Below are 26,051 nucleotides of genomic sequence, written 5' to 3'. Positions count from 1 at the left end.
GAAAACCCATGGATCCACTAAATCATTGAAAGCTTGTTAATTAACAAGCTCTTTGAAAAAGATCATCCATTAACTTCTTTAATTTTCTTAAGTTTCTTATTATTATTATTTTTTGACATGAAAAAGCTCAAATTGTGATGTTCTTATTAACTAGTTATTTGGTTTCATTTCATACATTTTTTTAATAAATATCATATATGCTTAATAAATTTGGAACCAGTTAAAAGGGTGAAGGCTATCTTTAATTAATATACACTAATAAAGACAATGGCGTGTTTAAAGAGAAACTTATTAATTTCATGAACAAAAGTTGATCTATATTATAGCAAAATTTTTTGAAGGTTGTGTTCAACGTAAACAACTGATTTTGATATTTCCATTTCTACACTATACTTAAGAGTATTACTTTGATGGAAGATCATAGACACATCCTCAAGATTATAGTTTTTGATTAAAGTAAAAAACTAAGAATACACATTTGATATATAAGAAATAAGGAATATTATCACCATAACTATAGCATGTCACCGACGTTATCTTGTTTAATGCACCTTTTGTACAAGATTTTAATAAGGCATTGTATTTTTTTTTCGAATTTACCATTTATAGTATCGTACTTTCAATTTTTGTTTTTGTTTTTTCGACATTATTCTTTGAAAATTTTATCAACTACATTTTGTAATTTGTAGAGATTGATCCTTCAGTCACAACTCACACGGGAGGGACAATGAGTTTTTGACATCATTATAAATGGTGATAACATGTTTCAAGAGATTGATATTGTCAAAATGAGTGGAAATATTAATAGTGCTCTTGTGCTAACAGTCCATGTTAGCAGGAGGAGTTTGACAATAATTTTGCAGATTGTAAAAGATAGTCATACTATAATCAGTGCCATAGAGACCATAGAGATCTTTAAAATTGTTAGAGCTGAGGCTAATACTTCAATTGATGAAGGTACTTTTAAAACATTTCTTGGAATTTGAAGCTTTGAAAAGGAATATTATGAAGTAAAAATTCTTTCTTTATGTTGTAGTAAAAGCTTTGCAGAAATTGAAGAGTTCTTTTCAGTTGGAATGGCGATCCATGTGTTCCACAACAACATCCATGGAGTGGAATTGGGTGATGAATAAGGCTGGAATGTACAACTGGAATGGGTTGCAATCAGGAATTGGGGATGTCACATCAAGCACGGTTGTTTATGGTGTATTAGATGCTAATATCTGGTGTATTAGATTCTTTTATGCGATGGTTGTAAAAAGTAGAATGGATACATATAGAGTACGGTTAAATAGCTGTATTTTATTAGGCATGTAATCTAATACACCCCTCTACTAATACGGGCTTAAACTACGTACTATATTCATATTTTTAACCGTAGTATATTACGCTTTTTCTAGTGAAAAGATATCGAAAAATCAAAGCAAACATGGTAGTCAAGAAATGAACAACAAAATAATATGAAACGTTGTTGTATTCTTTTAATATATTTTTTAGTTGTACCGGCTATAGCAGTTAGACTATGTTATTGTTTTGTTGTTTTTAATATAATGTTTTTGTTTATGATTAATTTTCGAATATTACAAAATACGAATATGTATATATGCATTTTTATGATTGTTATTGAATATATATATATATATATATATATATATATATATATATATATATATATATATATATATATATATATATATAGAGAGAGAGAGAGAGAGAGAGAGAGAGTGAGAGAGAGAGAGCTAGGTTCAAGTATTCTTACTAATTATTGTGTGGATATCGTATGCTATGAAAATTACTAAGAGAATAAGTTGTTTAGCAATGCGAATACGTTCAACCTTACAAAAATATCATCATTTTCATGCATTCTCGCTACTTATTATTTATTTTTGTTCTCACACATTGTTTTTCACTCATTTTCATTTTGACAGAATGCGACCCAATAAAATTCTGACAGAAATGAGAATAATAATAATAAGTGTATAATAACCTTGCAGACAATTTAATTAATGAGAATGTGTGTGAATGACAATAGTTATGTACAATTGAATGTATTTATATTATGAAATAAATATTTTCTTTATCATTCTCATAGCATACGATATCCGCACAATAATTAGTTAGAACAGAATAACCTAAGCATATATATATATATATATATATATATATATATATATATATATATATATATATATATATATATATAAGTAGGTTCATGCGAAAACATAAATATCTTGTGAAAACGCGAAAACAGATTTTATCTTATAAAAATCAAACACATATACTATAAAAAAACATCATAAATGGTCCCTGTGGTTTTCCAAAATCTGAAGTTTAGTACCCATGGTTTAGAAACGTCATAAATGGTCCCTATGCTTTCAAAACTTTTGATGATTGGTCCTTATTGCTAACTCCGTTAAGTTTTGTCCGTGAACTGAATGACATTTACGTCATTTCACACCACAAGGACCATTTATGATCATTTCAGTTATTTTTTTAATACCCAAAGACACAATCAAAATCACCACCATGATACCACTGTCCACGACAAACATCGACTGCGTTTCACTGTCCGCCACCCTCTTTTCCTCTAGCAACCACCATACTTCACCTTCGTCACCAACTACATGCGTTCTTATTTCAAATTCCATAATAAGTTAAACACTAGAATCATATCAAACCAAACCAAACACTAACATCAAACTTATTTTCTAGAAATTGAAATCAAAATCAATTCTTATTTCAAAAAAATAATAACCGAACACCAAGATAAAAAACAACCAAACGCTAAACCATGTCATTCCATAGCCTTAAAGTTCATTTTCTGCTCTTAAGCATTTCTTTTTCTCCTCTACTGATAACCTAAAGAACAGTTTTCAGATTTCTCGAATTTTCTCCAAAAACAAAATTTCGAATCTAGGTTAATTGTTTGAAGTCCAACCCAATTGAGAGAAAGAGAGAGAAATCTAAAAGCAGCCCTCAAACCCGCTATTTCTTAAATTTTTTTTTTTTGTGACTGGGAATAAACCATGGCAGAACAGAGAGGATGGGGAGACCGAGGTATTTTGGGGTTTCTTAAATCAATTTTTGTAATGTCTTTTTTGCATCTGGGATTCGATTTCTGCAAAAAAAAAATCCGTAAATCTTTGATTCTTAGGTTGAAGAAGAAAAAAAATGTTTCCTAAAGATTTTTGGGTTTCGATTTCTACAAAAACAATATCCTCAAATCTTCGATACATTAGATTTCTATTCTTTTTGGTTACAATTTCCAAAAAAGATTACTCAGGTGATGGCAATTCTAGTGAGGGAGATGGTGGGCAAGATTGCTTCGGCGATGGAGGTTTCAATGAAGGAGACGGTGGCGAGATTTGAGGACACTAGGGATTTAGGAGAGAGAGAGAGAGAGAGGTTAGGACCCCCTTTGCATATTATTTTATTTTATTTATTATTTTATATAAGAGAAAAGATCATAAATGGTCCCTGTGGTGTGAAATGACGGAAATGTCCTTCAGTTAACGGACACAACTTAACGGAGTTAGCAATAATGATCAATCGTCAAAAGTTTTGAAAGCACAGGGACCATTTATGACGTTTCTAAACCACGGGTACTAAACTTTAGATTTTGGGAAACCACAGGGACCAATTATGATGTTTTTTCTTAAAAAAAATAAATTTATTAGCAATAAATTAAAGATAGTAAGTTTACATTGGATGATGTTATGGTAATATAAATTTAAAGACTGTTTTAATAATTTTCTTTTTCACGTCCTTAATCATTTTTAAATTCATGTTTTCATAATAAAAATGTTAAAAATAACACTTTGCTAATATGAAACAATTTCTCATCTATCATCGATTATCATCATGTATTTCAAAGTTCGGATGAATTATTTTCCAAAATATAATGTTGAGGTTACACAATATCATATGTTTTTCTTGTTTTCGCGTTTTCGCAAATTATTTGTATTTTCACATGAACCCTCCCTTATATATATACATATATATATATATATATATATATATATATATATATATATATATATATATATATATATAGTAATTTTATTAAAAATAAACAAAACAACTTTATAAATGGTCCTGTGGTTTTCCAAAGTCTAGATATAGTCTCTAACTTTTAAAAACTTCATAGAAGGTCCCTGAAGTTTTCACTTTCTATTGTGGTTGGTCCATCACCCACATAAAAAGAATTTTGTACCCTTTTCGTTTCTTTTTATAATTAACTGAAACTAAAATTATACAATAAATAAATAAATAATTTACCCCAAGGGGACCCACATCTCTCTCTCTCTCATCCTATCATCTTCTTCCAATAGAAACTAAAAAACAAATATACATACACACTCTTTGAATATTAAAGATGTCATCTTTGATATAAAAGATAGACGAAGAAGAAGAAATTATAGTTCTTGAACCCTTTGAAAATCCCAAAAAAAACCCTAAAATGTAACATCCCAAATTTCTAATAAAATTTTTCATTTTTAAGCAACGAAATAATATCCATAAAATATAGAATTCCAATCACATTTGTTTTCAAAATCCATAACATCAGACAATTTATTCATTATATCAGAGTGTCTCTAATAAAACGCCACGCCGAGCTCTTGCCCTTAGATCCCGAAGTACCTGAAACAACCAAAAAACTGTAAGTTAACGCTTAGTGAGTTCCCCATAACATACCCCACACAATCCACATAATCACATAAACCATAACATCCATATACGTTACATAAGCCATGCATATAAACATATAAGGATGTCATGGAAACACTCTCAGGACTTACACCGGGTGCCACTAGAACCCCCACGTGGTCTTAACCCACTGCCATGGGAACCCCCACATGGTCTTAACTACCTGTCATCCCACATGGTCTTAGCTACTTGCCATGGAAACCCCTACATGGTCTTAGCTAACCACATAAATGTTATATAAGCTAAACATGCAAATATACTAGGATGCCATGGAAACGCTCTAAGGTCTTACACTGAATGCCATGGGAACCCCCACATAGTCTTAGTCCACTGCCACAGGAACTCCCCGGCGTCTTCCATGCGAGTATCGCAAAGACAACTAGCATATCACATATCACATAATCAACTAGCATTCCACATAACACATAATGGGCCGGCCTTGGTGCCTTCGACCCATTGGTATGGTGAAGAGACAAACCTTAGTTTGCTGAACACGAAAACTGCTCGCCTAGCAGTCCGAAACCACCCGTGCTGAACAATAATACCATTAACCAAAATTAGGATTAAATACAATCTAATCAAAGAACCCAATTACCTAAGCCCAATTCCTTCCATAATGGCCTAAGAGTCTTTCCTTTGCTAATGGGATCAAAATCCATGTCCAAAGCTATTAATGGGCCACATGGCCCAATAAGGCCAAACCAAAACAACCATGGCCCATAACAGATTAATCGGACCACTAAACTAAATACGACCAGACCCAAAAATGATTAAGGCCCAAAGGGATTACAAGCCCACACGAAGCCCAAAACCAACTGGGGTGCGTACGCTAAGCGTACCACTTCAGTATGCTCAGCATACTGAGTCCTTGGCTGTACGTGCTGCGTATGCTATATTATTCCCAACGTACAAGCAGATTAAGCATCACTTCCATCAAGTACCTAATACTTGATATCCTAACGTCCAATATCAGATCTGAGCTCATTAAGACGTCCTAGGGCATAAAGTTGGCAAATTTATTCTCTTGCATGCTATAAGGGACTTTAAAACTTCATTCTTCACATTAGGACTTCATATACAACTTCAAACTCATGCATGGAGTCTAGATAACTTTCAAGCTAGCACCTTTATGCATATAGCATGCTCATAAAGCTTAGATCTAACCATCTTAATCTCTGGAGTTGCTCAACTCTCAATAAAAGATCCAAGAACCAAAAAGGGGAAAATATAGAAAACCCTAACTCAATCTAATGAATAAGATGGCAAGATTAAGACTTTATACCTCTAGAAGCTCCTCAAGGTGAACTAGATGCAAGTTCTTGAAGCCTAATGCCCCACCAAGCTTGCTCACTAACTTCTTCTTGAATAAGCTACAAAATGGCCACCAACACACTTCTATGCTCCAAAATCACACTCTCAAAGGAAAACTGAGGTAAAGGGACGAAATGAGACTCTAGAGGCTGATTAGGGTTTGGTCCAAGTGGATTAAGGATAAATAAATAGGTCTCAAGTCTGGGTTTTAGGGTTTTGGTCATCCATCGTGTACGCCCCGCGTACTCAATATTCTTTCGCGATCCTTTCTCCATAGTATGCTAAGCGTACACTTAGGTACGCCCAGCGTACCAAAGGGACCATTTGTGCCAAACTAAATCATTTCAAGGGGTTAGAATGGTTTACCTGATTTGGAGTGTTTCAACTCTCCCCCACTTGGACTAGACTTCGTGCTTGAAGTCCGCAGACGCAAACAGATCCGGGTAATGCTCCCACATCTCCTCCTCTGGATCCCATGTCCATTCGGAGCCTTTTCGGTGGTGCCACTGCACCTTCACTAGCTTCACCTACTTGCTACGAAGAACCTTAGTCTTCCTATCCAAAACCGCAACGGGTTTCTCAATGTAGTTTAGGCACTCATCTACCTGAATTTCATCCAAAGAGATAACTGCAGTCTCGTCAGTAACACACTTCCGAAGCTGGGACACATGGAAGGTGTTATGAATATGAATCAAATCATCCAGAAGGTCTAGTCGATAAGCAACCCTGCCGACTCGGGCATAAATCCTGACCGAACCAATAAATCGGGGCCCCAAATTTCCCCTCTTCTGAAACCTAATGACACCCTTCCATGGTGACACTTTCAGTAAGACGAAATCTCCTACCTGAAACTCAAGGTACGATCGGCGTAGGTCAGCATGACTTTTCTGATGGCTATGCGCGAATCGCAGCTTGTCACGCACCTATTAAATCAACTCGGTAGTCTTGAGCACCACCTCGTTGCTTCCCATGACTCGATGTCCTACCTTGCCTAGCATACGGGAGTCCTGCACCCCCGTCCATACAACATCTCAAACGGGGGTCTGTTAATAGTAGCATGATAACTATTGTTATATGAAAACTCTGCTAGTGGGAGGTATGTATCCCAAATCCCCCCTCGAAATCCAATACGCAAGCTCGAAGCATATCCTCGAGCGTCTGAATCATCCGCTTGCTCTAACCATAGGTCTGAGTGTGGTAAGCGGTGCTAAAATGTAACTGGGTGCCCAATTCTTCATGGAACTTCCTCCAAAACCTGGAGGTGAATCAGACATCACAGTCCGAGACCACCAATACTGGCACTCCGTGCCTGATGTGTATTTAATGTGCTTATATTTTTATTCAAGTTTTAAATTTATATAAGCTATTTCCTTCACTAGACTAGTAAACACACTAGGCAGTGTACCTAATCGTTCAATAATATAGCTATGGTAAAAACGAGTGTCGAACTCAAGGAGCAGTGTTTCAACTAACTTTATTCTACTATTAACTAAATACTAATGAAATTAAAAAAAAAACTTTGATTTCATAGTTTTTCAAGACTAGATACTTTAATTACCAAACTAACTAATTATCACTTAATCCAGCTAACACTAACTAAAGCAAATTAACAAGTCTAAGTTAAGGGTAGTAAGAGACTTTCGTTTAGCTTTGGATTTATTTTTTACTATGGTTGATTTATGGAAGTGCAATGGATTTAGTTTATTTAGTTACCGATTCCTAATATGATCAAATTAGTATTCACTAACTTAATCCTTTAGCAAACTAGTTTATTTATTCGGTGATCAAACGGACAAACTTACAAGCTTACCAGTGTTTGGTTCGAATTGATTAGACTTATAATTAATTGACCAATTTAGTTTATTGATTCAATTTAATACATGATTTGTCGTCATATATTAGCTCCTATACCTTTTTACCCACTTTTCTACTTAACCCCTAGGTTTTATTCAAAACTCTAGTCCTACAGCTTTGCAAATCACAAGATCATAAGATTCAAATTTAACTAAGATAGATGATCATACTAGCCTAATCAAATTCAACAATAAGTAGAGAAAATAGTTATCAAAAGTACTTGAGGTTCTTTAATAAGCTAAATCAACAATAACCAAATATCCAAATCCGAACCATAAATCAACCACATAAACTTAATTCATCCTAGGCTAAATGAAATTCATGAGTATTTAGCTCATGATTTCAACAAACAAAATCACAAAAATGAAATTCAAGGTATTTGACATAGCAAAATATAATGAAAAATCGAAGTGTAGAATTTTGTTGCCTTAATGCTCCTCCTTCCAAGGTTGTGAATGAAACTCTTGCTTCTAAGCCTTAAAACCAATGTATTGCCTTCAAAAGTGTCGAATTCTCCAGAGCCAAAAGTCTCCCATTCGGAGGTTAAGGTGATCTATTTATACTTTTCCTGAAATCAGAGCACCACGTTGTGGTAAGTCCACCACGTGGTGGTAAGCATGTTTATCCCGTGTTTTACAAGTCTTCGAAGTGGATCGGGATTCTTCAAGTTGCCACATCGTGGGGAATTCACCGCGTCGTGTTGGGGTTTATTTTCTTCATTTTAGAGCTTTGGTTCAAACTCCCAACTTCCAGCATTTAGCTTCCAGCTTCCTTTTTGCTCAAAGCTTGTCTTTTGGTCCCTACAAAATGATTCGTAGCAAATTAAGTATCTTTTTGTTCTAATAAGGGCATAAAAGTAATAAAATATTAAGATATGTTGTATAATTATGTGTATAGATATGCACATATCAGTTCCTGACCACCACCTCTCATACATAGATATCTGCTAATTTATCAACAAAAATACTCTCGGGGATCGGAATTGTTAACGTTACCATGAATGGTCACGTTAAATGTAGCGAAAATCATAAACGAGACGTTATCTTACCAAGACTTTGGCCAAGGCCTGGTCTTGGCCAAGGAATTTTAGCGTTGGGGTGGCAGTTCGTTTCCCTCCACGAGGGACAAATATCCCCCACAATCTTCTCATTCACTCACGACTAATCATGACGTGACAGAAAGCTTAGGTGACGCCCATAACTGATGTCACCAGGCAGTTAGTTAACGTAGGAGTGATCCGCCCAGTCAAAGGATGCCACGTCTCACGCTCATTGGATGAGGTCCCCACAATCCGTTAGTAGCAGGTATAAAAGGATCTCTTCCGCCTCAAGGAAAGGATCCATCTTCTCTCTAACGAATATTAACCTAAAATTACCTCTCTCAGAAAACTAAATTGATCGTCGGAGCGACGTACCTGGAAAACACCCGGACGTCCTTTAACGATTCTTCTATGTGTTGTGTTCTTAGGAAAACTCCAAGATAGATCCATCATCCAACATCCAAACCCCTGTTAAACATGTCACAACATTTGGTGCCATCTGATGAGAAGGACCGAATCACAAGAACAATCAAATTCTCTATGATCTGGTTCCCAGCAGAACACACTATTCTGCTCGGATGATAGGCAATCTCCTTACTTCACCTCGTACCATCGATGATCCACAACATCATTAAATTTAGCACATGCCAGGGATCAATGACGGTCCTTGCCACAAACACCAGAGCACAACATTGCCACCAGATCATAACCGCCCCCGAGCTTGTATGCACACCGAAGAAGTCCAAGGAGGAATGTTCCACCGAACAATACCAGATAAACATGGAATATCCAGAACAGCTTGTGCGAATCAGCCCTCACCTATCAGACGAGACCAGGGCACAACTGGTAGCACTCCTAAAGTAATACTCCATGGTTTTCACTAGGAAACCAACAAATTTGACAGGTGTTGATCAACATGTTATAGAACGCAACCTTAATGTCACGCCCGAAAGTAATCCGGTTAAACAAAAAAAGAGAGGTCAGGCGGCAGAACGGAACAAGGGAATAAACACAGAGGTGGCCGATCTGGTGAATGCCAGCATTGTAACGTCCGTAGATCCGGGTTAGTCAATTTAGAGATAATAGGGGTTGAAAACGACTTTTCGACAAAAGATTATTTAGAAAAAATAATATTAACCAAGTTGTAGAATATGTCTCAAGGGTTCCGTACATATAAAGAGTGCCAAAATCCAAGTTACAATGAAGAAGTTATGACCCGTCGAAGTTTAGCGACGGAACCGACACGGCACCGCGAAGACGTAAATAGTGAATTTATGATAGAGTGACTTTTAGCCTTAGTAATATAAATTAAATTCGTAGAATATGTTAACCTGAGAACATCCATAAAAAGAACGCCCAAATCTGACTTCGTATGAGGAAGTTATGATTTTTCGAAGTTTCGACTTAGCGGTGTATAGCCTGAAGTTCGAGTATTAGATCGAGCGGTTTTTAGCCGACACAACCTAAACGAGAATTAAAAATCTCGTTATTAGTAGCGTAAGGATAAAAAGACAGAAGAAAATGGACATCAGATGAAGAAGTTATGAGATTTTAACGGACCAATCTTGTCCCGGCCTGTTAAAAATATAACTTTAAAAATAAAGTCAAAATTAGCCGACGGAGTCTAAACGAAAGTTGTAGAGTACGTCTCCACCTACGCGTGGATATAAATAACGTCAAAAACGGAGTTCGTATGAACAAGTTACAAATTATAATAGCATATTTACGTATTAAAATAAAGTATAAATCATATATACGTACACATATATATACATATGTATATATCATTAGAAAGGTATCGACGATGTTGTCATTATAAGAATAATGTTGAGTTCTTTCGACATTAGTTTAGTACAAATATCGTTAAATCTATTTAAAATAGTATTATAAAGGGGTGGTTAGTTGTTTATATAACTAAAAGGTTATTAAGTAATTATGGAGGATAGTTTTTGTAAATTCAATTACTATAAATAAGAGGCTTGGGCTCTCATATTTCTTGCATCATTCTCTTGATTCAAGAGGCTTTCTCTCCTTATCCCCTGAGCATTTCAATCCCTCGTGATTCGACTTCTCTTGCTATAGTTTTTAGTATAGTAAGGTGAGCGCTGAAGCGCTGCTCGAATCTTTCTTAGAAAGATTCAGCGACGAAGTTCTGCCCCTGCAGAGTCCGACTCCTAGCTAAAATTCTCTTTTAAGTAAGTTATGCTTATCCTATTTTAATATAGCTTATATTTAAAATTAATATTGTTATTATGAACTTATAATAAATATTTGAGCTATTATTATGACTTATATAAGAATCGTTATAATATCTTTTTAACTACTCGCGGTATGGGGAATCTGGTTTAAAGGGACGCATAGGGTTGTTGGATTTCAGAAGTGCTATACGCCAAAATGGTCCTGCTCTCTGGTGTTTTATGTCTGGCCCCTGTCTGTACATAGTGGTTGGAAAGTATTGTTTAAACGCTTATATAATAATAAGAATAAGACTAATAATTAGTCATGGTAAATATTAGACTAAAATCTAGTGGTAATAATACTAGGTTTCGTCGAAGGAAATTATTTTAAAGTAAACGAAGCGCTTTTCGAGTACCGAGTCACCACCTTCTCAGGTGAGTGCATAGTTACTTTCATCTCACACATAGATATGAAGTATTTTATATAAACTACGTGCTATGTGTGCATATTATCTGAATACTTGCTGTCTATGCTGGATGAACGTTTTTTTTATAAATGTTTTAAATGATTTGAACTGTATACGTATTTTAAATATACAAGTATGTTGGGTATGAGATGGGTAGATGAATGATGAGAGATAAAAGATGATGTGAGTAAACATTGGTAGCTATAGACTTAGTGCCTAACAAATAACATCGACAACTATGGAGTTAGTGCCTATTGGACAAACACTGGTAGCTATGGACTTAGTACCTGTTAGGAATTGGTAGCTATGGAATTTGTACCTATTAGATAAACACTGGTAGCTATGGATTTAGTACCCAACAAACTATGGAATTAGTGCTTTACGAACGAGCATTGACAGATATGGATTTAGTGCCACTCATATAACTCTGGAAGCAAAGGACTTCAGAATGAACGCATGCAGGATAGATGACTCTTAGGGTAGACTCTTAAGAGTAAGGAAGATAATGGGGATGGGTAATTGGATTGATTGTTTGATTGTTTAAATATAATAATTATATTATTGTGGGTTGAAAACCCTATGTACTCACCAGGTTTCCCAACCTGACCCACTCAGTTTATTTATATCACAGGTGTTGTTATGCTGTTACATTACACTGAGAGATTAAGGAGATGTAAATCACTAGCGATAATGAATGTAAGTTCTGTTTATGCTTATGTTTCTATATTGACGATGACATCCCAAATGTTTTAAAATGAATAAAAATAATTTTCCTCGAAAATGCTTTGATAACGTATTTATCATGTTTTACTGGGAACAAATTCCGCAACGTTTTATTAAAAGAGATACTCTGATTTTTATAAAGCATAAACAAAACCGGTCTTTTCTGGCCGTGAAAATGGGGATGTCACAGTTGGTATCAGAGCATTACTTTAAGCGAACTAGGTATAAGGATTTATTTCTAGACTTAAACTTAGAATGCTAAGCGATGATTGTGAGATGAGTGTCTGCTATAATTTAGACACGAGCACTAGTTTATTTTAGGAAAGATGCCTAAAATGTTTTGTGTGCTAAATGATTTATGTTATAGCTATAAAGATGCCTTATATGCTGTTATTTGTTCGGATTTATGGTCTGTTGCCAACCAGATTTGGAAACCTTATGTGCTCAAGATTCTAAATGTATGCTTACGATATTAGAACTAGCAAGTAACGTTTTGGAGTAATAAGGAGATTTATACGTCTATCGTAAAAAAATCTTTCCTATCTTAAATTCTCGTCTCGGTACACCGAACGTCTGCTTGGGTGTACAAAACAAGAGGAAGATGACAACCTGAGCCTAAGAATGTGATGGGTCATGCATCGGTCGTTGCGCCTGCACCCGAACCTATCACAATGGCTGAAGTTCAGGAAGTGATGCGAACCATGATAAATTGAGAAAATAGAGGAAAAGAGACATCTTACGATACTGAATAATACCTATCATAAGATATAATAAGAGAGGTATCTTGCCTTTAGAATACGTCTGATAAAATAGCAGTACGTCAATAGACGTAGGGTACTTCTGAATGTACACATTTGATTGGTGGGATGATAGAACGATTAATGTAATTCCTAAAGCTTTCCTATCATCTGGAATGTCCATCACCAACCGAGTTGAAACAGAATTGATGATTGAAGATATGCATGGAAGAAGTCCTAGTAGAGTCTAGGGAAATTTTTATGATTATTTAGACACACTCGTATGTGTTAAATTGTTTCATGATTTTAGGACTTGGGGACTGCGAGACAATACTTGGGACGAGTATGAGTAGGTGTGAAAGGTAGTAGATGCATATACTACCGGAAGCACATGAATCACACTTGGATCAAGGAAAGTCACAAGGTTACCAAGAAGCTAGTAACTGATTTTGTTTTATTCAAGTATGTCATTACAATCGTTTCGGTAATAACTAAGAAGATGATTGTTATTCCGACCCTAGTGGTCATATCAAATTGAGTCCGATTACGTTGAGTATGTTATGTGGTTTAGAGAATCAAGTTCGATGTAACGTCTGACTTAAGACGAAAGATTGAAATAAAAAGCGATCAATAGAGGTATCACGAAAGGTTGCTTGTAGCTAGAAATGCTACCTTTTAAGATGTGGTTAGAACATGAAGGAAGGTATAGTCTATTCTGGAATTTAACTCTAAAAGACCTGAGTCCAAGCGATGCATCATGCGATGGGAGGTCATTAGAACATGACCCATCGGTCTATTATGATAATCGAAGGAAGAAACTTATCTCAAGTTTGTTAAAGAAGGATTCTCCAATAAAGGTCGAAATCACGCCATGAAGATAAAGATTTGGAAGTATAACATGAGAAAGAGAGCGGGTCCAAGATCGGGCACCGCCTGCAGTCAAGAAGTCTTAGAGTTACATACTCATTCAAAGAAACATCAAAGTTACGGTTATTACTTAGGATGAAGAGATAACGTATGGAGTCATTATGTGAGTCCTATTTCGTTGATGATTCCGGGACGTAATCATCCTAAGGGGGAGATAATTGTAACGCCCGTAGATCCGGGCTAGTCAATTTAGAGATAATAGGGGTCGAAAACGACTTTTCGACAAAAGATTATTTAGAATAAATAATCTTAACCAAGTTGTAGAATATGTCTCAAGGGTTCTGTACATATAAAGAGCGCCGAAATCCAAGTTATAACGAAGAAGTTATGACCCGTCGAAGTTTAGCGACGGAACCGGCTCGGCACCGAGAAGACGTAAATACTGAATTTATGATAAAGCGACTTTTAGCCTCAGTGATCTAAATTAAAGTCATAGAATATGTTAACCTGAGAACATCCATAAAAAGAACGCCCTGATCTGACTTTGTATGAGGTAGTTATGATTTTTGAAGTTTCGACTTAGCGGTGTATAGCCTGAAGTTCGAGTATTAGATCGAGCGGTTTTTAGCCGACACAACCTAAACGAGAATTAAAAATCTCGTTATTAGTAGCGTAAGGATAAAAAGACAGAAGAAAATGGACATCAGATGAAGAAGTTATGAGATTTTAACGGACCAATCTTGTCCCGGCCTGTTAAAAATATAACTTTAAAAATAAAGTCAAAATTAGCCGACGGAGTCTAAACGAAAGTTGTAGAGTACGTCTCCACCTACGCGTGGATATAAATAACGTCAAAAACGGAGTTCGTATGAACAAGTTACAAATTATAATAGCATATTTACGTATTAAAATAAAGTATAAATCATATATACGTACACATATATATACATATGTATATATCATTAGAAAGGTATCGACGATGTTGTCATTATAAGAATAATGTTGAGTTCTTTCGACATTAGTTTAGTACAAATATCGTTAAATCTATTTAAAATAGTATTATAAAGGGGTGGTTAGTTGTTTATATAACTAAAAGGTTATTAAGTAATTATGGAGGATAGTTTTTGTAAATTCAATTACTATAAATAAGAGGCTTGGGCTCTCATATTTCTTGCATCATTCTCTTGATTCAAGAGGCTTTCTCTCCTTATCCCCTGAGCATTTCAATCCCTCGTGATTCGACTTCTCTTTCTATAGTTTTTAGTATAGTAAGGTGAGCGCTGAAGCGCTGCTCGAATCTTTCTTAGAAAGATTCAGCGACGAAGTTCTGCCCCTGCAGAGCCCGACTCCTAGCTAAAATTCTCTTTTAAGTAAGTTATGCTTATCCTATTTTAATATAGCTTATATTTAAAATTAATATTGTTATTATGAACTTATAATAAATATTTGAGCTATTATCATGACTTATATAAGTATCGTTATAATATCTTTTTAACTACTTACGGTACGGAGAATCTGGTTTAAAGGGCCGCATAGGGTTGTTGGATTTTAGAAGTGTTATACGCCAAAATGGTCCTGCCCTCTGGTGTTTTATGTCTGGCCCCTGTCTGTACATAGTGGTTGGAAAGTATTGTTTAAACGCTTATATAATAATAATAATAAGACTAATAATTAGTCACGGTAAATATTAGACTAAAATCTAGTGGTAATAATACTAGGTTTCGTCGAAGGAAATTATTTTAAAGTAAACGAAGCGCTGTCCGAGTACCGAGTCACCACCTTCTCAGTTGAGTGCATAGTTATTTTCATCTCACACATAGATATGAAGTATTTTATATAAACTACGTGCTATGTGTGCATATTATCTGAATACTTGCTGTCTATGCTGGATGAACGTTTTTTTTATAAATGTTTTAAATGATTTGAACTGTATACGTATTTTAAATATACAAGTATGTTGGGTATGAGATGGGTAGATGAATGATGAGAGATAAAAGATGATGTGAGTAAACATTAGCAGCTATAGACTTAGTGCCTAACAAATAACATCGGCAACTATGGACTTAGTGCCTATTGGACAAACACTGGTAGCTATGGACTTAGTAACTGTTAGGAATTGGTAGCTATGGAATTAGTACCTATTAGATAAACACTGGTAGCTATGGATTTAGTACCCAACAGCTATGGAATTAGTGCTTTACGAACGAGTATTGGCAGCTATGGATTTAGTGCTAGTCCTATAACTCTAGAAGCAAAGGACTTCAGAATGAACGAATGCAGGATAGATGACTCTTAGGGTAGACTCTTAAGAGTAAGGAAGATAATGTGGATAGGTAATTGGGTTGATTGTTTGATTATTTAAACATAATAATTATATTATTGTGGGTTGAAAACCCTATGTACTCACCAGGTTTCCCAACCTGACCACTCAGTTTATTTATATCACAGGTGTTGTTATGCTGTTACATTACACTGAGAGATTAAGGAGATGTAAATGACTAGCGATAATGAATGTAAGTTCTTTTTATGCTTATGTTTTTATATTGACGATGACATCCCAAATGTTTTAAAATGAATAAAAATACTTTTCCTCGAAAATGCTTTGATAACGTATTTATCATGTTTTACTGGGAACAAATTCCGCAACGTTTTTATTAAAAAAGATACTCTGATTTTTATAAAGCATAAACAAAACCGGTCTTTTCTGGCCGTGAAAATGGGGTTGTCACAAGCATCCCCAGGGAAGTGATGTTCCCAACATGGATCATAAATCCAGTTATGGTAAAGAAGGCCAACGGGTCATGGAGAATGTGCATTGATTACTTGGACCTTAAAGATGCTTGCCCAAAGGACTGTTATTCTCTCCCGGAGATTGATTAGAAGGTCTAATCGGTCGAAGGCTTTCAGCTCAAATGTTTCCTTGACACGTACAAGGGCTACCATCAAGTATAGATGAAACGAGAGGACAAAGCAAAAACTGCCTTCCACACCGAAAATGGCACCTTTTGCTACCAGAAAATGCCATTTGGACTAAAAAATGCGGGTGCTACTTATCAAAGGCCCATGGATAAAGTATTCACCGATCAAATTGGTAGGAATATCGAATTCTATATCGATGACATGGTAATTAAGAGTCGCAATGAAGACACATTACTCCGCAATGTAGAAGAAACTTTCCAGACGATAGCGAAAGCGAAGATGAAGTTAAACCCAACTAAATGCACTTTTGGGGTAGAGGAAGGGCAATTCCTTGGATATTAGATATCCAAGGAAGGAATTCTGCCCAATCCCACTAAAATCCAAGAGTCCCTCGAGTCGCGAACTCCCTACAACCTCAAGGGCGTATAGGATATCAACAGTAGATTGACGGCATTGGGAAGATTCATCGCAAAATACACAAAAAAAGTGCTCCCCTGTACCAAACACTTAAAGAGTGCATAGACAAAAAGTAGTTCAAGTGGGTAGACAAAGCGGATGCGGCATTGCAACATCTGAAAGACGCCCTGCACCAACTACTAGATCTTGCCTGCCCGCTACCAGGGGGAACATTACATATGGATCTAGCTGCTTCCGAAGAAGCAATCTCATCTATGTTAGCGGTAGAGAGGGAGGGCAAGCAGGTTCCTGTCCATTTTGTTAGTAGGGCACTACAAGGACCAGAGGTCAATTACCTAGCTTTGGAAAAAACTGGTCCTCGCCCTCATATATGCTATCATATGGCTACAAAGGTATTTTGAAGCCCACAGGGTGGATGTTCTGACTAGTTTTCCAATAAAGCAAGTGTTGTTGAGGCCGAAAAAGTCCGGGCGCCTGGCCAAGTGGTCCATAGAATTAGGCGAGCATGATATCCATTATCACCCCTGGTCTAGCATCAAGGCCCAGCCCCTAGCAAACTTCCTAGTTGAAATTCCATATACCATTAAAGGAGTGCCATGGACGATCCCCGTTGACCCACTCGAGCCTGAAGCTGGCAAAGAACTCTGGAAGCTATACACCGATGACTGTAACATCCCGAATATTAAATAAATAAATAAATAAATAAATAAATAAATAAATAAGGGTTAATATGAGTAGAAACCCTAAGATAAAAATAATATGGCAAGGTGTTGGCCTCGAGGAGTTAGTTGTCACAATTTGCAGTTAGGGGTTAAAAGTGTAAAATTTCGGAGTGGTTTGTAAATATTTTCAAAGGCAGGGGCTGATTGGTAAGTTATTGGGATTTAATTGAACAGATTTTTGGGAAGGAAGAACTAGAGTGTAAATTTTGGATTCAATTTGTAATGATTTTTGAAGGAAGGGGTTATCAGGTAAATTTTGTACTTAGTTTGAAGGAAATCGGGTAAGGAGGGGATGAATGTGATAAAATGAATGGAAGTTTGGAGGTATGCGAGATTAGCCGATGATCAATATTCCCTCCCGTGTTCATGACTCAAACCCTAATCCTTATTCTATTAAGCCACCACCGATCGGGAGTCATCCTTCTACCGCCACTCTTCTTCTTTCCGGTGAAATCATGATCGGCGAGACCTTGGCTAGCCGTCAGAGAAGCTACTGCAAGTAGCGTCGAGCAGTACAACGAAGTCAACAGCGAGTCGCCGTTGCCCTCCTCTGGTGAAGACTGGATTGCTAAGCCCCGGCTGTACCACTCTCTCTTTCGTTCTGTCTTCACGTCATCCCTCCGTCGGAGGCACCCGGTAACCTTCTCGACTCCTCCTTGGGAGCCCGATGTAGTCGTTGCCATTGTTGCCGGCTTATGCCGACGTTTCTGTTGACTTGAGCGACGTCAGCCACCATGTAGGTGGCTGGAAGCTACCATTTCGGGTTGTATAGCATGGCTGGAGTCTATGAGCATTTTGATCCAAGGTTTGGCGCTCCACCATGATAGCCAACCATGGTGGCTGCCGTTTCTATCATCTCTCGCCGGCACCAGCCACCGTAGATGGTGGCTGAGGGTGTGTTAATGGGTTGATTTTGAGTGTAAGTGTTGGTTTCAAAAATTACGAGGATTGGATGAGTGATTGTATGACCGGAAAACCCCCACCACCACCGTGAGCCGCCACCGACCACCACCGCCCGAGGTGGTAGTGTGTGGTGTCCGTTCTAATGAAACCCTAATGGGCCTAAACACTTAATCTTGGACTGGGCTGCTTTGTATTGGGCTAAAAACCCTAATTAGTGCTTAGAAAACCCTAATTTTTGGGTTTGTTAGTTTGGAGTTTTGCTGGGACCCACGGTTAGACTGTTGGATTAATATTGTGAATTATGTCCAACTTCATTGTATGAATGGCCTAGTGGAGTGATGGACTTAATGGGTTAAGTCCTTCATAGGTTAAGTGAGAAACACTTAACCTTAATCGTCATTTTATGTGAAAACCCTAATTTTTACTTGGGCCTTGTGTTGGGCCTTCATTTTGGGCTTTAGCATTTGGGCCATTAATGAGCCATCCAAGACCAGTCATGTGGACTAGAATATTTAGATGGGCTTTAGGGTAAGGCCCATATGAGGGTTTGGGCCCAATTTGGAAAATTAGGCCATGGTTGGGCCTTGGTGGGCCCAACAGACTTGAGTTATTTTTGGACGAGATTGGTGGACCATGTTTAGACCTAATAATGTGAAGGTTGGTCTTAGATCCTAATGGGGTTATTTGTGTGGTTTGGCTTAGTGATAGAAGCCGGAGTGTAGCAACAACATTTATAGGATCTGTTCGCCATCTGAGGTGAGTCTTCTCACCATACTTTATCAGGAGAGGTAATTATATGTGACTGGTGGGTCTTATATGTTTGCTTGAGTTATGCATTTCTATGTGACATGTATTGTGTACTATATTATGTGATATTTAGACCGGACCGGTGGGTCCAACGAGCTATGACTGGACCCGTGGGTCCAACGAGCTATGACCAGACCAGTGGGTCCAACGAGCTATGACCAGACCAGAGGGGCCAACGAGCTATGGGATTGGAGGGTCCCACTGAGACACATTGACCAGAGGGTCTTACAGATTTATAGCCTCGAGTGGCTAATTACTTATGCGTGGTATTTCGGGGAGCTCACTAAGCTTCATGCTTACCGTGTTATGTGTAATGTGTTTCAGGTACTTCTCAGGATCACGAGAAGGTGATGGCTTGATTGTACACACGAGATAAAGAGTTATGTTTTGGAGGATCCTGGATCATTAATCAAACAAATGTGGATTTATGTTTTTCTACTTTGATAATTGGGATTTTGTGATTGTATTATGAGAATTTTTGTAATTTAAAATGAAAAAAATTGATCTTGAAATTTACATTGTTACAAGTTGGTATTAGAGCCTTGGTTTGAGGGATTCAGATACGCCTTCGGGTATGTCTGGACTCGAGCTGAGGATTTGAGAAATTTTTTCAAAAGAAACAATTTTTCTAAAATAAGTAAGAGATTCTAAGAGAAAAACGAGAAAGAGTAGTGTGTACAATCAGCCAGAGCCCAAACGGTGATTTCCCAAAATACCCTTACTTTGTGGTATGAGATATTATGCATACTAGAGATAGGCTAGGTATTTCATATTTTAGGACTAGAGTGGCCTGATTTGTGATGCCTTAGCCTAGGAGTTGCTGTTAACTGTGATGCACCTTTGAGTATGTACTGAGTGAGAGTATCCAGTAGGAATCCTTTTAGAGAGGGATTTGAGTAGAGAGTAATCAGGGAGAGATACCTTGATGAGCAGTTGTGGAGCCTATCGTGAAGGAAGTTAGATACCCACGAGGGGTAGAATTACAGAGTTCGGTGATATCTTTTGAGTATGAGTTGAGCAAGTGGAGTTATCACCTAGAGTGGGTTTCACATATTTATTTGATGCCCGAATGTTGCTTGTTTCGTGCTTTGTGGAACCCCCAATGATGGGAGTTAGCTACCAAATGAATGTGACGATATTCAGGAGGTAGATGACTGGCATCATGAGGAGTTTCTCATAAGCTGATGGCGGAGAAGTGTGAGGACCTAGGAAGAGCCTAGGAAGTGACCTTAGTCAAATGAGTACGTTGACAGAGTAGAGCATTTCGCTGGGAAGCGAGCACGCGTGTGGGGATTGGTGATTGAGAAGGTTGAACAGCTACTTAGGAACTCTGGGATGGTCCGTGCAGAGAGTATGGGTAGATGTGGCAGGTAGTATGGGCCTCTACTACTGAAAGCAGAGTACCCATACTCGATGCAGGGATTATTCCTGAGGATCTAAGTAGCAGATCGAGAGGAGATGTCATGGTTCGAGTACCATGATCCGTAGCAGAATGGGAGGTGAACACATGGTTCGAGTACCATGATCCTTAGCAGATTGAGAGGTGCTCACATGGTTCAAGTACCATGATCTGTAGCAGATTGAGAGGTGATCACGTGGTTTGATTACCATGATTCATACCGGATGGTGCTTCTGGTTTTACCAGTTATCCCGTTGAGATTGATCAGACTGGGAGCAGACGTGATAGAGTGTGGGGGCTAGAAGGCCATGTTGAACGAGTTTCAATTGAGCATACCTTGAAGAGAAATCGAGTTGGTTCTCGAGAGATTTTGGTGAAATGTCAGTTGGAGTCACAAGACTCAGGGATAAGTAGAGGTGGTGCTTTTTAGAGGATTACGGTTTGGGCTGAGCAGTCCGCCGATAGCAGAGATGCCACTTTTTGTGACCAGAGTTGTGCTATTTTCTGTGAGAAGTAGAAGGGATATTGAGCTTCCGGTTTCAAAGTTGGAGGTAGACCCGGTGGGGTAGTAAGGGGTTGCGACCTTTTCACCAGAGTATTTGGGCAATTTGTTTGCTGCGAGATCCCAGTGGCTAAGAGGAGTATATCGGGGGGGGGGGGGGGTGGCTCTCGTGGTCTACATTGTATCGACAATGAGAGTGAGGTCTATTGCTTTTTTTTTTAAGTATTTCCGAATTGGGAAGCGGGTCGATGAGTCAGAGTCGAAGTGTGTGATTGTACAACATTTTCGGACAGAGAGTCAGATCTAATTCGGAACAGTGGGGTACCCGACGTGTGTCGGTTTGAGGCTTCGAGATGAATAGAGGCAGTCAATCTGGGAGTATTCTGAGATTTTTGGTCAAAGTTGGGATATGTGAAGTTGCTTGGTTTCCATCGGGAAGATCATTAAAGTGATTATGTGATACATTCCAAGAGTCAAGTGTGATATATCTGGTGAAATAGTCTATGGAGTAGATTGTTGGTATGCCAATCGGTGATGGTTCGAACCCTGAGTGGGGGAGAACTGGGTATTCTATTGAGAGAATCGTCAATCCGTTAATGTGCGGTTATAGGATTGGTTATGGAGATTTGCGGTGTGGGCACATGAAATCTGGTGATTGGTGAAAGAGGTGAGGTTCAATGCTAGATGATGTATGTGTATGTGCTTACGAAAGGGTTAGTGAAACCAAGGCGGTTGGTCGTTGGTTAGAGAATTTATTATGGTTAGGGATTTTTTGGGTTTGCAAATGTTGAGTTCGAGGCGGTTGGGTCGCTGAGCTTAGGGTGAAATAGCTGAAAACTGCGGGTATAGTTATAGATTGTGATCTATACTTCAGGAGGGGCAGCAGTGGATTTGTCAGCCAATTTCAGAGTCGGAATGAGTAGTTTCGCTTGGATGGTGATCGGTAGAGGATGCGGCTTCGGATTTTTGTCAGCGTGTTCTTAGTCCTTGATGATTTCTCCATGTTTCAATTTGTGAGTAGAGTATCCCAAGGTATTGAGCTGTGCGAGAAGAAGATAAATGGTTGTAGCTAGTCACTATGAGATTTTGTGATGGTGTATTAGGGTGTCTGAGTATGATGCCATAAGTTGTTGGGTTATTTTGAGACTCGAGTTTATGATATGATAGGTGGAGTATCGAATAGCTATTGTTCAAGTGGAAACCCATTAACTAGTTATCATCGGTCGGGGATGGTTCAAGAATGTGAACTGTATCGAGCAAAAGTGCGTAGTTGCAACAATTGTCGTCAGAAAAGGGTGGGTGCACCTGTCCATGATGGATCACGGAGCATGAGTTTAATGAGTGCAATATGGTGATGTCTTAATGATGAGATTGTGGGTGGTAAGAGAGTGGAAGGATCCAGGTGGGAGTAATCACTTTGTAATTTCAGGAAAAAAATCATGGGGAGAGCCAATGGCGAACGAGTACGTGATGTAAGCTTGCGGGGGAGCCGTAGCATTCACGAGTGAGTGCGTAAGTGATGTAAGCCTGCGGGGAACTGTAGCATTCATGGGTGAGCGAGTAAGTGATGTAAGCCTTTGGGGAGCCGTAGCATTCACGAGTTAGTGAGTAAGTGATGTAAGCCTGCGGGGAGCCGTAGCATTCACGGGTGAGTGAGTAAGTGATGTCAACTTGCGGGGAGCTGTAGCATTCACGAGCTAGTGTGAGAGTATAGAAAGACTACGGGAATCCATAGTATTCCTTGGTTAGAGCATGACATAGAGGAGCTCTTAGGCTTAGGTAGCCTTGGCGATTGAGTCTTTGGGAACCTGGTGGCCGGATCAGGAACGAGACTGGTGTCTCCATGATGGTCGGAATGCGTTATATCTTGAATTGGGAAGAGGTTGTCGCGATTCGGAGGGAATTGGAGAGTAATGTACGCCTACAATCGCAGATCACAGGCCGTGAGTCAAGTATCTGACTGGAGATGAGTGATTCCACCTCTGCTGGTGAACCGAACTCTCGAGTTAAGTCTGGCCCTATCTGTGTAAAGGATAATGAGTTGAGATCTTAGGTCCCTGATGGATTTCATTTTGAGTGGTGTGGTTTGCATCTGATGCTCTTGACCTGAGAGGGCTGGTTCGGATAATTGAGAAGGACCGCAACATGTATGGAGTTGGTGAGTGTTAGATGACTAAGGTCGGAAGATGTGTGGCTACAGATCCGTGGTAATATAGCTTGGAGTAAAGCAAACATAGTGGTTGCATATACAATGTGGTTGGTTGAGATAACTCGGTTGGATTGAACGGCTGGGGTTATGCTTGGACTTGTGGCCATGTCGTACAAGAGGTCGGGCGTGTAAGGGATGTTAAGGAATGATTTCGAGGACGAAATCTAACTTAAGTGTGGGAGAGTTGTAACATCCCAAATATTAAATAAATAAGGGTTAATATAAGTAGAAACCCTAAGATAATAATACTATGGCAAGGTGTTGGCCTCGATGAGTTAATTGTCACGATTTAAGCAGTTGGGGGTTAAAAGTGTAAAATTTCGGAGTGGTTTGTAAATATTTTCAAAGGTAGGGGCTGATTGGTAAGTTATTGGGACATAATTGAACATATTTTTGGGAAAGAAGGACTAGAGTGTAAATTTTGGATTCAATTTGTAATGATTTCTGAAGGCGGGGGTTATTAGGTAAATTTTGTACTTAGTTTGAAGGAAATCGGATAAGGAGGGGATGAATGTGATAAAATGAATGGAAGTTTGGAGGGATGCGAGATCAGCCGTTGATCAATATTCCCTCCCGTGTTCATGACTCAAACCCTAATCGCTATTCTATTGAGCCGCCACCTATCGAGAGTCATCCTTCTACCGCCACTCTTCTTCTTTCCGGCGAAATTGTGATCGGCGAGACCTTGGCTAACTGTCGGAGAAGTTGCTGCCAGTAGCGTCGAGCAGCACAGTGAAGTCAACAGCGAGTCGCCGCTGCCCTCCTCTGGTGAAGACTGGATTGCTAAGCCCCGTCTGTACCACTCTCTCTTTCGCTCCGTCTTCACGTCATCCCTCTGTCGGAGGCACCAGGTAACCTTCTTGACTCCTCCTTGGGTGCGCGATGTAGTCGTTGCCATTGTTGCCGGCTTCTGCGGGCATTTCTGTTGACTTGAGCGACGTCAGCCATCAAGTAGGTGGCTGAAAGCTACCATTTCGGGTTGTATAGCATGGCTGGAGTTCATGAGCATTTTGATGCATGGTTTGGCGCAACACTATGGCAGCCAACCATGGTGGCTGCCGTTTCTATCATCTGTCGTCGCCACCAGCCACCGTGGATGGTGGCTGAGGTTGTGTTAATCGGTTGATTTTGAGTGTAAGTGTTGGTTTCAGAAATTACGAGGATTGGATGAGTGATTGTATGGCCGGAAAACCCCCACCACCACCGTGAGCCGCCACCGAACACCACCGCCCGAGGTGGTAGTGTGTGGTGCCCATTCTAATGAAACCCTAATGGGCCAAAACACATAATCTAGGACTGGGTTGCTTTGTATTGAGCTAAAAACCCTAATTAGTGCTTAGAAAACCCTAATTTTTGGGTTTGTTAGTTTGGAGTTTTGCTGGGACCCACGGTTAGACTGTTGGGTTAATATGGTGAATTATGTCCAACTTCATTGTATGAATGACCTAGTGGAGTGATAGATTTAATGGGTTAAGTTCTTAATGGGTTAAGTGAGAAACACTTAACCTTAATCGTCATTTTATGTGAAAACCCTAATTTTTACTTGGGCCTTGTGTTGGGCCTTCCTTTTGGGCTTTAGCATTTGGGCCATTAATGGGACATCCAAGAGTAGTCATGTGGACTAGAATATTTAGATTGGCTTTAGGGTAAGGCCCATATGAGGGTTTGGGCCCAATTTGGAAAATTGGGCCATTGTTGGGCCTTGGTGGGCCCAATGGACTTGAGTTATTTATGGACGAGGTTGGTGGACCATGTTTAGACCTAATAATGTGAAGGTTGGTCTTAGATCCTAATGGGGTTATTTGTGGGTTTGGCTTAGTGATAGAAGCCGAAGTGTAGCAGCAGCATTTATAGGATCTGTTCTCCATCCGAGGTGAGTCTTCTCACGATATTTTACCAGGAGTGGTAATTATGTGTGACCGGAGTGTAGCACCTGGTTCCCGGTACATATTTCATGTAATTAATAATTCTTAATTCATGCATTTTTGCCTTGGACTCGGCGAGTTGAAGGACCAACTCGCCGAGTTGGAGCGCGACGAGACACGGGATCTGAGCCTCGAACTCGACGATTCCGTTCCCCAAATCGGTGAGTAGGCCCTGTTTGGGCAAAAACCCTAACCCAAGTGTTTGCACTCTATTTAAGCACTCTAACTCGGCCTCCCTTGTCCCTAACACTTCTAGAGAGCTGTAGTGCGAAACCCTAGCCCCCATATTGTTCTTGTGAGTGATTTTTGCTTGGTGAAGGAAGTTTGGCACTTAGAAGAATAAGGAGGAGGTTGGAGAGTGCAAGA

At 38.8% G+C, this 26,051-nt stretch overlaps 1 protein-coding gene across 1 annotated transcript; it reads left to right on the top strand.

Annotated features, from left to right (window-relative positions):
- The first annotated feature begins 280 nt into the window (after positions 1-280).
- Positions 281-1,335, top strand: LOC111908657 (receptor-like protein 4). The gene is made up of 2 exons (XM_052763993.1): positions 281-957; positions 1,037-1,335. The coding sequence occupies exons 1-2, from the start codon at positions 762-764 to the stop codon at positions 1,315-1,317; spliced, it is 477 nt and encodes a 158-aa protein (XP_052619953.1). The 5' UTR covers positions 281-761; the 3' UTR covers positions 1,318-1,335.
- The last annotated feature ends 24,716 nt before the right edge of the window (positions 1,336-26,051 follow it).

The sequence above is a fragment of the Lactuca sativa genome, chromosome 5, assembly GCF_002870075.4.
Source record: "Lactuca sativa cultivar Salinas chromosome 5, Lsat_Salinas_v11, whole genome shotgun sequence".
In the NCBI taxonomy this organism is placed as follows: Eukaryota; Viridiplantae; Streptophyta; class Magnoliopsida; order Asterales; family Asteraceae; genus Lactuca; species Lactuca sativa.
This window is presented reverse-complemented; position numbering and strand designations above follow the sequence as displayed.